A 14574-nucleotide genomic window follows, 5' to 3' on the forward strand; every position below is an offset into this window, starting at 1 on the left:
GTCTGTAGAGTGACCAAAAAGCACATGCATGTGCAAGTACATTTGACATGCTAATTAATGCAACATAATACACTGGCTATTAGACAGTAGGCCTTCAGCAGGCTCTCTTTGGCTCAGCATGGGACACCAACATTAATTTTGTGCCACCTGGACTATTGTTCGACAATGGTCGTCTGCATCCAAAACAAATCTCGCAAAATTACAAGTCGTACAAAACAGGGCTGCTAGACTTGTTCTGGGCTGCTCTATTAGAACTTGCACCGAAAAGTTGCACTCCAGCCTCTCATGGCTCACCATTGAGCAAAGGATTTCCTTAAGCATGGCCACATTTTTCAGCTGCACCATTAACTCAAAGATGCCAACATTTTTATTCGACCAAATAGTTTACTGCAATAACATACATAACCACAACACCAGATTTGCCGGTAACGGTCATAATGTGGTACCCAGCCTAAGGACTAAGTCGTTGAAAAAAACTGTCATTTATAGAGCCATAACAAACTGGAATAATTTACCTTTTAATACTCGCCTAATAAAAAATAAATCATCCTTCAAAAAGATTATGAAGAGGCATTTATTGGCATGCAGATGACAGACTGAATAGTAGGAGGTATAACTCTGTACCAGTTTTCAATATTCGTGTTCCGCTTCATATGGGTTGTATTATTCTCATTTTTAAAAAAAATATTATCTATATATTGATTTTTAATTAGTATTCCACCTAAGTGTACGTTCAGTGTTGACTGGCTTTGAATTGTATATGAATGTATTTTTTGCATTTTTTTATATTAATGTATATCGATGTAATTTAGTGTATATTAATGTAATTTAATGTTTATCATGTAATGTGTTATGTACAGTATGTCAGGTGTGGACCTCAGGAAGATTAGCTGATTGCCATGGCATCAGCTAATGGGGATCCTTAAATAAACAAATTAAATAAACACACAATTGCACATCCACACACATACACATGGATGCATGCATGGACACACACACACACACACACACACACACACGAACATATACACACAAACACTGGTGAAACTGATAAGCCGCTTGCTCGGCCTTACTCCGGCATTGCTTGGTTGCTCAAGTAATCTACATTTTCTATTTCAAATGAGCTGGTGATCATGATCAGGTCACGCTGTTCGAGTTTATGGTTCTCAATATGATTCAATTTTCTTTCCTGGGGCTCATGGGAAAACTTGTGGAATGTGGATCCATATCTCTGTTACTCCATCTATTTCTCCATAGGAGTGGCAGGTTAGAGACAGGCCAGACGTAATCATTCACAGGCTGGAATGCAGTCGGCCTCGCTCCGCTTCCATCATAGATTTGTTTTCCCAGCAAGGATGCCTGTTTCTAGATCTCTACATTAACATTAGCTCTGGATGTATATGTTGACGTTAACGCAGGAATGCTAGCACGGCGTCCCCTGAGATGGGACCAGCGTTTCTATATTCTCTCATGGTAAGGGGGGGGATGTGCTTTCTCACCAAATAAACAGCAAACTGGTGGAGAAAGCAAGCAGCTTACATTCCTACTATGCGCGGGCCTTTCTTAAGACCGTGTGATGTAATCCTGTCACACTGTGCAGATATACAGATAGACTGATGCGGAAAAAAAGTGAGATATGAGGTTGGTAAGGGTAAAAGGTTGACTGTGGGTATCTATCTAAAGTCACTCAGGGTTTTTGACCTGATGAAGGTTACAAGATGTTTACTGCAAAAATTCATTACCTGACATTCATCATCCAATATCTCTCAAGTATGGCCCACCAAGGACTTCGGTTTCATGATATCTTTATAAAATACCGCATCAATCATTTGAAGGAAAGAAAATGAGTCGAGAGTAAGAGTAAGTAACAAGTTAAGCTCTTGGTATGCTCTTTGAGGAGGAGGAATAACTTGCAATGCTGAATCTAATCATAGTTAATCAAGGCTTAAACCAGGGATAAATATTACAGACCTACCATATCAGGTTCCAGTTGAATGTTCAAATGTTATTGGGGAATCGAGTGTGAATATTTTGAAACATAATTCCTCCATTCACATCCTCTTCGATGGAACAACGAACCAGAATAACCTGCCTGACCTTGGATTTACCTCTGCAGACCATGAATGTGAAGTCTTGTGTTCACGGAGGCCTGCAGAACTGACCTGAGATCTGTTCAGGACGGGTGCGTAGGGTGTCCATGAAGTGACTCATGCCGGTCAGTTCCCTCCAAAGGCGGCCGAGCTGAAGGAACTCTGGGTCACTGAACAGAAGCTCCTGGGCGTCCAAGTAAAACCGAGCCAATCTGAGGAACGAGGGCAAGAACAGATCACACACTGCGGTACACACTGTTGGACTTGCTTCTCTGGACATACATTTGAAGAGAGAACAAAAGCAAGTACAGATTCACAGCAATATATTCACATATGAATGCATACACACTTGCAAGTAAAACCTCAGGCCCACATCTCAAATGGACAGAAATCCTGATATCATGTAAACGTATTCTCTCTACACAACACAGGCCTTTCATCTCAGATCCAGTGTTTCATGTGAATCCAAAAACCTCTGGCCTAAAATGACCTTCCTCTACCAGCCCGGGGTGATGCTCACATGGAGTTGTTGTAGTTGGACACCAGGCCAGGGGATTCACCGCGGGTGGGGTACTGGAAACAAGGGTTGTTGGCATTGCAGAAGATTCCCTGGATCCACGGCAGGATCCCTGTAGATGGCATGGCTTTGTTGGGGAAGTGGCCTGAGTCAGAGGAGATACCGTTAGCTTTTAGTGCTTTTGCTCCCATTTATACAGCAACAATTACAAACACGGTGCCATGGACCATGGATGAAGTTTTCTTGTTCTATCTCTGTCAGTTGAACTGTTGCTAATATTTTGTTGAGACTTATAGAGTTCTTTGCTTACATTCATGTTGGCGGTAGAGTGGATTGGCTCTTCTCAACCACACAAGTCCCATGAACAGCATCACAGGCCACATGATCTCCATGAAGAACCGCACCTGGATGTAACACACAACATACACCCTGTAACTCTTTGCATTTTATTCTAACTAAATGGCATAACCCATAATATAAGTACTTGGCTGCATTTGGTGTGTTTGCAAAGATGCAAAAAATGACTTCCAGCCCAAGTCTTAATAGAGTTTCTTGTTAACTTGGATTCTAAATGAAGTAGGAGGTGATTGGCATGTCCTGTCTTGGACAGCTGTGTGTTTTCTCTGGTGAAGCTTCACAGGGGAGGAATTGGCACAATGTGGTCTGGCAATGGGTGGTTGAGCTTTCCCAATGATCTAAGAACCAATAGCTATAGCATTGTGCTCAACATTGTTACACATATCTAACAGGAGACCAAGTTAACAGTAAAATTTCCAAATGCTATGACAGATGCTCCTGATCTCTGTATTTTCATGGAAATTGCTTTATGACTTCCATCAAAATGACCGTTTACAACTAGTCTGGCTGCAATCTTGCTAATGTTTCAGTTGTGAACATTGTTAGGGAAAGTTAGTTTGACAATGTAATGCAGAAATAAGGATGGCACAAAAGACAATTTAATAACCATGTCCCCATGATGCACAGTATAAAAGCCTTTAAAGTATAGTAGATGAGCCAGTATCATCAGCAAACAATGACACCTGAATGTATTTAACTAACCATGGCCGTCACCAGGAGAAGTGTTGTATGTAGTGGATGGATGGATGGACTTTACCTTCTGCCTCTTGCGGACGGTCCAGTTCTTCCATAGCAGGAGTCGGATCTGGCTGCCCGCCCCCATGACCCCTCCTTTTCACCCCCGCAGGGGTCTCCACCAGCCCACAAACCTGTATTCACACAGCCCACAGCTGACTTACGAGCTAAATAAAACCACTTTATTACCTGTATCTCACAATGCCAGTGTTCATTTTAGCATGTTTTGTTTACTGTAAAGTATGCAGATTCAGATGCAGTTGTCCCTATATAGTCATCGGAGAGTGTTACAACACAACAGAAGTGTGCATTACTTATCACTGCAAATCACACCATACAACAATGGATGCCTGAGGTTATTTACTGCCTTTTCATTTGCTCGCTCAATGGCAGAACTGCTGTGATACACTAAGAGTAATCACACTTTAACATGTCCTCATGATATGCTTCAAATCTGAATGTTCTGTAATATCCTTGAGGAATGTGATATTTACAGAGAACAGAGTACTCTCAATACAGTGTTACAATATGGACTGATGTGCAGTTATAAAAATAGAATAGTACAGTCCTGTTTTGCTACTGTTCAATGAAGAAAATATTTTATAACAAAGTATATAGAAAAGTAGTCTAATAACTAATAAGCATCTATTTTTACACAAATAGCCATCAATTTGTAGAATTATTTGTATGTTAAGTTAAATTTACACTACACTGCTTAACTCTAGTCTACATAGTAAAGGTGTTCGTCCATTGAGTGCTCCAGGTGAAGGCTAGTAATAGCACTGTAATGGGGCTAATGAGCTCAAGACAATTCACATGGTCAGTGTGACGATTACACACAAAGACTCAACTTTCTACTGTCTATAAATACGCACTCTGTACTATCTATGGTTAATTTTTCACTACCAAACAGCTCAATACTGTGTACATTTGTTGTATTTTCTAATATAACAAAATCTGCTTGAATCCAGGCCAGCTACAGCCATTACACAATACAGTCACAACCACATCACCAATTGCTTACATTATGTATGAATAAACATAACCACAGTTTAGTACAACATATCACTTACCTCAGAAGAACACTTGCACCGTGGACTAACACCTAATGAGTATAGCATAACACCAAATATTGTACCGAGCGTACCTTGGGGTTGCTAACACAGCTTGTTTCCCAGACCTTGTGAATAGTTAAGCAGATTGATTTAATCTTCTTTCTCAGTGCTGGGAGACTGCTAACTCCTCTCATCCATTTGTAGAGACCTACATGACCTAACCAGCAGGGTTAAATTATATAATCCCACCGGTTTTAAAGAGTAATTATATACATATTTTTAATTACAACTTGACAATATCTAATATCCCTATACATGCTAAAGCTACCATGCTGCTTGGTATTGGTCAAATATATGACATGGATGACAAGCTTCTCTTGCTGAACATGAGATAATAGAGTCAGTATTGAATAATTATTAATATCTATATGGAAAATCTATCTTGTTGGATAAAGGTGTTGCACATTTGGAAATATGCAGGAAAAACAAAACTTATCATGGTTCAGTTGTCAGATATATTTTAATAAGTTACAAAAAGGTTTGTTTTCATGTACCTGTTTTGTACACTGAACTTAATACAATTACACATTCTGTCAACCTTGCAGATTACCATGAAAAAACAGATACCATTTAAATAAAGGATGCACTTACTATCACTTATAATGAACATGTAAGATTAAGGTTATTAATAAAACTAATTCTGTTGTAAAAAGAAAAAAAACTGCTTTGGCTATCAAGACATTTATAGGTTATATCCTCATTAAAACAAGCAAGGTGTTGCCATGATAGCATCCAATGGCATTTCTACAAGCTTTTCAGATCAGTTAAAGTTGACACCATTAAGTTCAACAGTATAAAAACAAGTGGATGTATACCCTCTGTAACTGGTGCTTTGTAACATTACCAAATGTCAATCAAGATACCGAGTATAGCATGTAACAAAAGTGATTATATTGCATGATACACAAGTTATTACCGAAATGATTAAATATAACCTAAATGTAACAGTTAACAATATTCTGACTTACAGTAGGCAGAAACATACAATTCAGAAAAGATTTGTGGAAGAGTATTAAGCCAGTAAGTGCACCAAACTCTTTTTCAATGTAGTGGCTACATACAGTTTTAACAGCTGAAATCATAGTTTTTTGGTATATAAACATACATACATTGTGAGCATGTAAGAACTTTATACAAAATATTCAAATAAAATGTCATTGCACAGCTTAAAAAAAAGAATTATAAATATTCTGACCTGGTGCCAGTGAGCATTGAGCAAGTGATTGGTAAATTAAATCTTGGTTTGATAATGAGGTGAAGCAACTTAAAAATATACAGCATTATAAGTGCATCCTGTTTGTCTTTTGAGGACCAATGGTACGTCACTTCTCCACCCCGTGCCCAAAATCATGGGACATCCAGTGAGAAAACAGGGAATATATTAATATAGAACACTTCCACAGGTCATTTTCTTTGCAGAGTCCATGCAAATATTTGTTATTGTTTCTGTAATACAATATGGCACATATTATTCACATTCGAGCCCTTAGTCCCTTAGCCCTTGACTCTCAGTGGTTGCCTATGGGTGTCAGAGGATCACACAAAATGAGCCTCTCGATGCTCCACCTCTTGGAGGCGTCTGGGCCTGAGTCTCTGGTAGACCGGTTTGGTCTGGTTCTGGCCGAGCTCCTCTGGGCTGGAGCTGGGGGACTCAGGCATGGAGAGCGACATGGCCGCCTGCTCGGCCTCAATGTCCTCCTCAAGAGGCTCGTCTACGGACACCTCAATCTCGATCCCCAGCTCCTCCTCCTCCTCTTCCTCGTCATCCTCCTCCTCCTCGTCCTCTTCTTCCTCCTCGGCACTGTGAGCTAACACGCAGTTCTCCAGCGCTTTGGCTTTGCTCCCGGACGGGGGCTTGTAGAAGGTTCCTGGGGGAGGCTGCAGAGTCCTGGGTGCCCTGAAGGCCGTCGCGATGGGGCCGTACTCGCTTACATTGTCCTCCCTTCTCAAAGTCCTGCTGGGTCGCACTGCGATGGTGTAAGGTCTATTGGGGTAGATGGTGCTAGTAGGGCTCCCGGTACATCCGAAGGAATAGGCAGACGCGGACGTCGGCACGGAAGCTGATAAATTACTGGCATCCGCTGCTGTACTTTCTACCGATGAACTGGCCACGATCTTGACAGTCCTAGACGCGACATCGTAATGCTTGTACTGTTTGTCCCAAGTCCTTCGTAACGTCTGGGTGTCGATGAACGTACTCCGGTAATGCGCGCCCGCCCGCGACTTTGTTTTCTCGGCCTCGCAAACCTCTTCGATGGACCGGTCGCAGCCGCCCCCTTTCCCGTCGTCTCGGTCGTTGCTGTTTCGGGCGTTGTTCTCGTCTACGTGGCCGCGGTTGAGTAGCCGCTCGGCGGGCATGCTGATCGGCCGCGAGGAGAATTTGCCGCGGGGGTGCCGGAGCTGCACCCGGGTGACGGTGATGTGGTGAGAACGGCTGAGGCCCCTCTCGCCCGACCTCTGCACCTCAGGGACACTCGCTGACAGAACCCTGTTGAAGGCCTCCGAATCCACGTCGTCAGCTTAAAACACAGAGAGATGAATGAGAAGTTAAACATCAACACGTCAAGTAAAATCATCTGAAATAATATTTGGCTTAATTATATTTTTGGATGCTGTAGCATTCATGGGAGCAATCCGTTCTTAGACAATATCCAGCACCGGAGTAATGTGAAAGTATAATGGCACTGGATGAACAGAAAGCTTCCAGAAAATACTTCTGGACTATGAGTAATATGGGTGTGTAAATGCAGTGCTATCTATTGGGTGTCTAGCTCTGTAACAATACTAACCAGGTTCAAAGTCCCTCCCATCAAGGCTTGGCATGGTCTCCTGGACCTCAGCCAGTAAGTGGGAAGAAGGAATTATGGAGGAATGCCTCTTATACACCTTAGAGCTCTGCTGTGAGACAGAACATAGATAAGGATAGAAAACAAAGTGAAAGAAACAGAGAGAAAGAGAGAAACGTTAGTCCTTTTTCGGTGTTATCAATGTCCCATTTGATGTTAAATGAGAAATAGATATGGGGAAAACTGCTGTATTGATTTATGGCACAAAGGGAGATTGCTTTATGGCACAAAAGAGGAAGGGGGCGCTGTCTCTCAGATGGTGGAGGGATTGAAAGGCGATGGAAAAATCACTTCTACATGTTTATCCTCTTCAGTAAAGACAAAGAGAAAAACTTTGAAGAAGCAAAGATCCTTGTTGCAACAGGAAGCAACAGGGTTTATGGGAAATGTGGTCTTAATTTTGAGATACTAGCACTAACAATACCACTAGTGTGAAACAGACCATGGTTGCCAATGATATATTGATGTTTAAATATGCTACATGTAACACCTTTAAAGGTCCCATGTTCACCACTTTCCAGTGTTTTATTTTATGTCTTGAGGTCCATTCAAAGCTGTTTGTGTGGTGTCATGTACCAAAAACACTCTCAATCCATTTTCCAGCATCTCTCTGAGCCTTACCAAGAACAGGCTGTTTCTGTTGCTGTGTCTTTAAGGCTCATTAACATGAACGACCCCTCTGTTCTGATTGGCTAACCGTTTCAAGAGTGAAACGTGAGACACCGCAGCCCGGCAGCTACAGGTAGGGAAAACTCTCCGGTAATAAACAATGACAACCGCTCAACCGCTTTGAAAAAAACACTTTGTTAGTCTATTATTTCTTACAAAAATGATAATGAGCGAACCTTTGTGACGCCACAAAGTTACGGAAGTCCAAACGGCTCGTTTAGAGGCTCGCTTTTCTAATATGGATTGTGTGGATTTAGTTGGCGACCGTGCGTTTTGATACTTTCACCATGTTTAGATAGCACATCCAACTACTTTATAATCAAAGAGGTAAAACGGGAATCCCGTTTTCCACAATATGGGACCTTTAAAATAACAAAATCTCATTTTCAGCATGGACTGTCACCCATTAGTCTGACATTATGAACCTCACGTAATGAGCCTAGACTTTGATCACATTACTGTAGCACTGTGCTCAGAGGAAATATCCTGTTTGCCTCTCGCCTCACCTCCTTGATGTCTCCCAGGGACTTGGAGTGCCGGCTCAGCTGCTGCTCCTTCTCCTGGTGCGTGAGTCGGGCGTCGGGGTGGGGGTGGCCGTCGACCCCGGTGGGTGAGGTGCCGGCCAGAGGGCTGAGGGGGGTGTCGAAGATCATCTGGTAGTGTCTGATCAGCAGCTCCACGATGAGGGCCTGGTAGGGGTAATCCACCAGGGACGAGAGGGAAACCTCGGCGTCCGTCTGCCTCGGCTTGATCAGCGTCGGGCCGAAGATGATGCCTAGGTTGCTGGCCGTCATCTTATTCTCCTCCGACTGCTCTGTCACTCTGAAGGGAGGGAGGGAGAGAGGAAGGAGTGGCTATTAAACCTCAATTCAAATCAGTCAGTAGGGACCTGTGAAGGCCACTACGCAAGAAAGATAAGACATTTTCACCCAGCTTCTGTTACTTTTACCGAAACACTGTCACTTCCACATTGGTTCTATCTGGATACTTTATATTATGAGGACTAATAAGATCTATCCTTCGTTTCTTGTTTTCTTTTTTGGTGGGGTGGAATAGAAGATTTTCATGTTTCCAGCAAGAGGTCAAAAGTTCATTTATGTCATCAAGCTCCAGAGAAATTTCAAACAAAGGTTATTGTCACAGTATTATGTGCAACTGGTCAGAAATAGCAGTTATTTGGATAATGTTGAATCAGCTGACTGGATAATTTGATTACCACATGATATTTTTTCTGCTGATTACCTCATGATTCCATTGAGTCAAAATAAGGACACCATAACAAGTAAACTCTGCATTGCTCGTCATGGCACTGAATCAAACCGAATTGCATCATAACTGATCAAATAAAAATAACTGATCAAAGTCATAGTCATCATAGTTTTCCTGTATTGAATGGCTATCTATGCACTGAGATTGATATTGACTCGGCCTGAGAAGGAGATTCATATCCCTACTTGAAACACGAGACTTAAAAACCCTCCTTACCGGTGCAGATGCTCTATGAGGAACTGCAGGGTCTTGTAATGAGCCAGTGGCAGCTGCCTCAGCAGGTCCTTGATCTTGAAGAGAACCCGGTTGAGCTCCACGCCGACCTGGGCCGGGGTCAGCGGGGTGGGAGTGAGCCGCGACGCCTCCACCTCCTCCACGATGATGCTCTGGCTTTCCTTGGCCAGGCCGATGAAGTCGTTGTAGTAGCGGAACAGGATGAGCGGCTCGGGAAGCTGCCAAAGAAAAGCAAGGGAAAAATGAAAAAAAAAATAAAACAAATCAAACAAGGAAGTTAATAATAAACCGGGATAAGCAAAATATGAAGACAAATAGACAAGTGGGATGGGATTAGAAAGGAAGAGATAAGCAGTTAGGGGGGAGGAGAGGTGGGGGGTATGTACCAACAATAAACAAAGACAAATGTTATTGTGCTGGTTTGTGCCTTGCAGACCGCACTTTAACCATCTCATGGCTCTTGTTGGCTGTTTTTGTAAAAGGTGCATGAAGTAGGATTTCTACTGTGCCAGCAAAGCCCACCTGTCTCAGGTAGAGTTTGAGCACGTTGCTAATGTCGTGGGGGTAAAGGTCAGAGAGCTCCACCAGGTCCTTGCCGTTCTCAAACGCCTGGCACAGCTTCTCCACCCGAGACTTGGCACCATTCACGCGGTAGATACCCTTCGCAGCACAGAGACAATGAGCAGTTAACATGGGAACGATAAGACAAGACGAAACTTGAACGAGCCCCTTGAATGTCACTGCAGCTGCAAAACAGTAATGGGATACGCCAAAGAAAAACAGAACAAGAATACAGCAAGTGGGGGTTACAGAAGCAGATGCAGCACTCGAACATGTTAAGTAGAATGTAAAATGCCAAACAGCACAAGCGCCTTTAAAATCTGACTGTGAAAATACCTTAATGTTGAGCGCTCTGTTCTCAATCTCCGATGTACACTTCTTTATGATGAAGGGGATGCCGTCCGAACTGTTCTTAGCCGCCTGGGTGAAGTCGATGCCGAAGAGATGAAGCCTCCCTTGGAGCTTCTTATGGCCGCACTGGATGGCCAGCGTCTCCAGACACTTCTTATGGCAGGCCAGCGAACACTGCAGAGACACATTTATATGAATTTGTCATGAAAACGCAAGAGTTCAACATTTCAGCAAGCAGCTGAAACTGCGATATTAGGTAAGATAAGATGATGCTTTACTGGTCCCTGTTGGGAAATTGTTGTAGCAGCAGAAGTAACAGGATATAACAGGGAAAATACATAGAATGTTAGCACAAAAACATAACACATAAGCAATCAAAACAATCCAAACCAAAATAATAATTGTGGGGTCATATAAACATATACTGCCGACAGTTTCAACACATTAAGTATACTGTATGGGTGGGAAGTATGAGAAACAGTATGGGCTTTTGCATATATGGATTTACTTACAGTTGTTACTTACAGTAGTCTGTTAAGATATCTTAACATTTCACCCCTTATACACCTTAACTATAACTGACCAAGAATAACCAAGAATTATTTCAGCTACAGTTTTTAGTTCATTAGATATTATACTCAAATTCTGTGGTTTGATGTTGATTCATAAAACTGATGTTTTCCCATCAGTGTCCCTCTGAGATATCATGCTATTTTTTTCATTTTCTTCATTTTGCTGAGCTGAATTGAATGAAGTGTTTCAAAGGTGACATGTTTTGCATTTAATAAATACACATGCAATCTGTCAATACAATCCAGTTTCATATTTGCATCAAAAAGAGACTTAAAGTAATCCAGTCATTACATGATGAAAAATAACTGCATTTAAGTCAGTTTAACACTTTTTAAAGCCTTAAATTCAGATTATTTAAGACTTTTTTCAGACTTTAAAGCCATTTAAACCATCAAACTATCTCTTTAAGACACAGTTTGGGTGTGTGTGAAATTCCGCATGTACAATTATTACAATTTTTTTTGTGAATTACCCTTTTAATCAGAGCCAACGAGGACAACAAGGACAGTTCATGAAGGTGTCAAGTCTAGAAAGCGATCATTGTAACACATTCCTTGGACTCATTCCAATGCACAGGAGAGTTGCATTCTTTTAAGTCGGTCGCATGCCTGTCGACGTGTCTGTCAGCGTTACATAACCTCGCTGAAACGCCGCAAGCCAACCTTTCCATAAAGTAACTGTTTTGCCATTGTCTTGTTGAGTGTATCTAATAAAATATGGAATGAAACTGGATCTAAAATAAGCAGGAGGGGAGAGAGTGCCGGGGCGACGGAGGGGATTGGAGCGACTCCTCAGAAGACGAACAAAAGGTCTTTAGTTTCCATTGCCCGTTCCCCTGACTGAGACCAATTGGTGGATTTGGTCCCTGAGGAGGGCTTACAGCCAGTTTCAACTTTTCCATTTATTCAACTTTTTTTAGGAGGGGAGTGGGGGTCTTTCTCTTTTGTTTTTGTTTGATTTTTGCTGACTGTGAGTGATAAAGAAGCCATTGTGGAACTTGGGCACCGTTCATCTTGAATATGTAATACTCTGAATGCTGTGGACACACTGCATTTACCATTACAATACTATCTGAGAAGGTTAAAAGAGGGGATTGTGGTTTGAAGGGTTTTTTTCAGTAGTTATTAGTGGAAAAAAAGAAAGAAAGAAAGTGATCTTACCTCCTCGCACTCAGCTCCATGAAACACCACCAGGCCGTCGCACTCGCGACACTTGGAGGGCGCCCGAAGCTTCCGAAGCTTGTGGGTTTGGGATGCCTTGGACATCTGGGTGTTTCTGAAGGGACCTGGAGAGCTGGCTGTCTCTATTACCATCTCACTTAAACCTGGAGAGAGAGAAAACAGGGGGGAAGGAAAGAGAGAAAGAGAGAGCAAAAAGAAAGAAAGGAAAGAGAGGGAGAGAGGGAGAAATGCATTAACAAAAAGGGATGAGGCACAAGTGAGTTTGGCAAGTATTAGGTTTAGACCAATTCGGTTTTTTGAAGGCCAAAACCAATACCAATATTTTTGTATTGATCATTCATAAAGATGCAGATATCGTCTCAAATTTTGAAGAGTTGACCATGAGATGTTAGCATTGAGATGGAAACAAAGGCAATGAACCGAAAAAGGAAATTTTCCACAAGGAGCTTTTCCACAAGGTAACCAACAACCAATCATGTGATATTTTGACCAACTGCAGACTGTCACAGTGGGAGCTGGTGTGGACCAATTCAACTAGTTCGGCCAGCAAGTCTGTGAAGCCAATGTGGTGCTTTGTTTTTTCCGGCAAAGTTTTTTGGCGCAACCCTTACTAATGAATTTGTTCCAGGTGGGTTAGCAGCTCCTTGAGGCAGGGTGAGGCAGGTTTCACTGCAGGTTTTACAGACCAAACCCCCTGAAGCTGCTGTATAAGAAAAGGAGGAACCTCCATCACATCAGAGGTGGATGACACTGACTGATCAGATTTTTCATCTGAGGCCAATATCGGTCTGATAAACCAGTCTAACCCTAGTCAATATCACCCCAGATGATTAGCACTAGAACCCAGTATCAGTCTTGCTGGTCAGCTAATCATTTGTTGCCACAGCACATTCAGTGAATGAGTAACTTTTGGTCTCAAAACAAAACATAAGAATTGCTTAGTTAAGCTTAGTTTGGCTAGCAGTTCAGAAGGCCGGAAGCCCATATTTTAATACATTTTGACACAGACATAGAAGCAAAAACCCCCCCCAAAAAAACAAAACAAGGATCATTGAGTCGTTGCAAAATAGTAACACAGCAAAGAAAATAGAGTATAATTACGAATATACCAAATGGAGGGGTATCACACAAAATGCAACTCCAACTCCAATTCCAAGATTTTAAGTGGAAATGCATGGATGCGAAGATTGAAAAAAATATAGTGAACTCACTGAGACACCGAAAAAATGAATGAAAATGTATGCTATGAAACAATGAGTGTATGAAAATACTACAACATGAAATATATGCAGTATGAATAAGTGGGAAATCAGAAAACTATCGAGATAGATGCAATAAGTACAAACAAGAGTGCGGCGTGTATTTGTGTGTGTGTGACTCACCATTATCGGAGGGCGAGGGAGGCTCTCTCTCGTCCAGGTCGTCTGCAGACGACATGGTGCCGGTGGAGGGGGTTCTGGGTAATCTCCTCTTGAAGTCTCCTGAACAGGAGGACAGGACGCACCAGTTAGTCCTCATCTCCGCACTCACAGAAAGTGAACTCTGGTCAGTGCTGTTCTTTTAAATCTCCTGCAGCTTTACATTACAGTGGTGGGAATGACGGGAACTGAGCTCTGGACCGAGATGAATTTCTGAATTTAAATACGCCGATTGAAAAGGCGTGGTCCGCCTCGGCTGTTGAGAGTTGAAAACCCCAGTGGGGGATTGTGAGTGATTCACACCTCCATTGACTGATCAATGATTTCCACCAGCCCCCTTTCAGTAACCTTGTTGATTTCCCTGATGAGCCGTATAAAGAGGCTCATCAGGGATAAACTCTATGCTGATTACACTCCCAGGAGCTTTACAGGTACTTCAGTACAACTGGAAATGGAATTATTTAAATTAATTCCTGTCATTTTGGCGCATTTAAACATTCTCAGTAGTGCAGTGACAACCTCCCACCCCACTCTGCAAAGACAGAGTCACTAGGGATGGGACGATATATCAAAATTCAATATATCGCAATGCAAAAATGTGACAATACGTATTGTGGGGCAGAAATATGAATCGTGATATTAGCTCCATTTTATTCTG

General features: G+C 42.2%; 2 protein-coding genes across 5 annotated transcripts in view; both read right to left on the minus strand.

The window, feature by feature from the left end:
- The window catches only part of abca4a (ATP-binding cassette, sub-family A (ABC1), member 4a), a 47725-nt gene extending 43938 nt beyond the window's left edge, over positions 1 to 3787 (minus strand). For all 3 annotated transcript variants that reach the window (XM_071924079.2, XM_078291277.1, XM_071924078.2), the window contains exons 1-4: positions 3722 to 3787; positions 2918 to 3011; positions 2611 to 2752; positions 2163 to 2302 (exon numbers count right to left, since the gene is read on the minus strand). In XM_071924079.2, coding sequence (XP_071780180.1) covers positions 2163 to 2302; positions 2611 to 2752; positions 2918 to 3011; positions 3722 to 3787 — 442 coding nt within the window. The remainder of the gene's footprint in view (positions 1 to 2162; positions 2303 to 2610; positions 2753 to 2917; positions 3012 to 3721) is intronic.
- Positions 3788 to 5265: 1478 nt separating this feature from the next.
- Positions 5266 to 14574, minus strand: part of arhgap29a (Rho GTPase activating protein 29a) — a 42193-nt gene continuing 32884 nt past the window's right edge. For both annotated transcript variants that reach the window (XM_071924059.2, XM_071924060.2), the window contains 8 exons: positions 13881 to 13979; positions 12478 to 12641; positions 10730 to 10918; positions 10355 to 10492; positions 9815 to 10050; positions 8836 to 9151; positions 7604 to 7712; positions 5266 to 7333 (listed from right to left, as the gene is read on the minus strand). In XM_071924059.2, the coding sequence (XP_071780160.1) occupies positions 6351 to 7333; positions 7604 to 7712; positions 8836 to 9151; positions 9815 to 10050; positions 10355 to 10492; positions 10730 to 10918; positions 12478 to 12641; positions 13881 to 13979 (2234 nt within the window). In that variant the 3' untranslated portion in view covers positions 5266 to 6350. The remainder of the gene's footprint in view (positions 7334 to 7603; positions 7713 to 8835; positions 9152 to 9814; positions 10051 to 10354; positions 10493 to 10729; positions 10919 to 12477; positions 12642 to 13880; positions 13980 to 14574) is intronic.

The sequence above is a fragment of the Centroberyx gerrardi genome, chromosome 22 (genome assembly GCF_048128805.1).
Source record: "Centroberyx gerrardi isolate f3 chromosome 22, fCenGer3.hap1.cur.20231027, whole genome shotgun sequence".
Lineage (NCBI taxonomy): Eukaryota > Metazoa > Chordata > Actinopteri > Beryciformes > Berycidae > Centroberyx > Centroberyx gerrardi.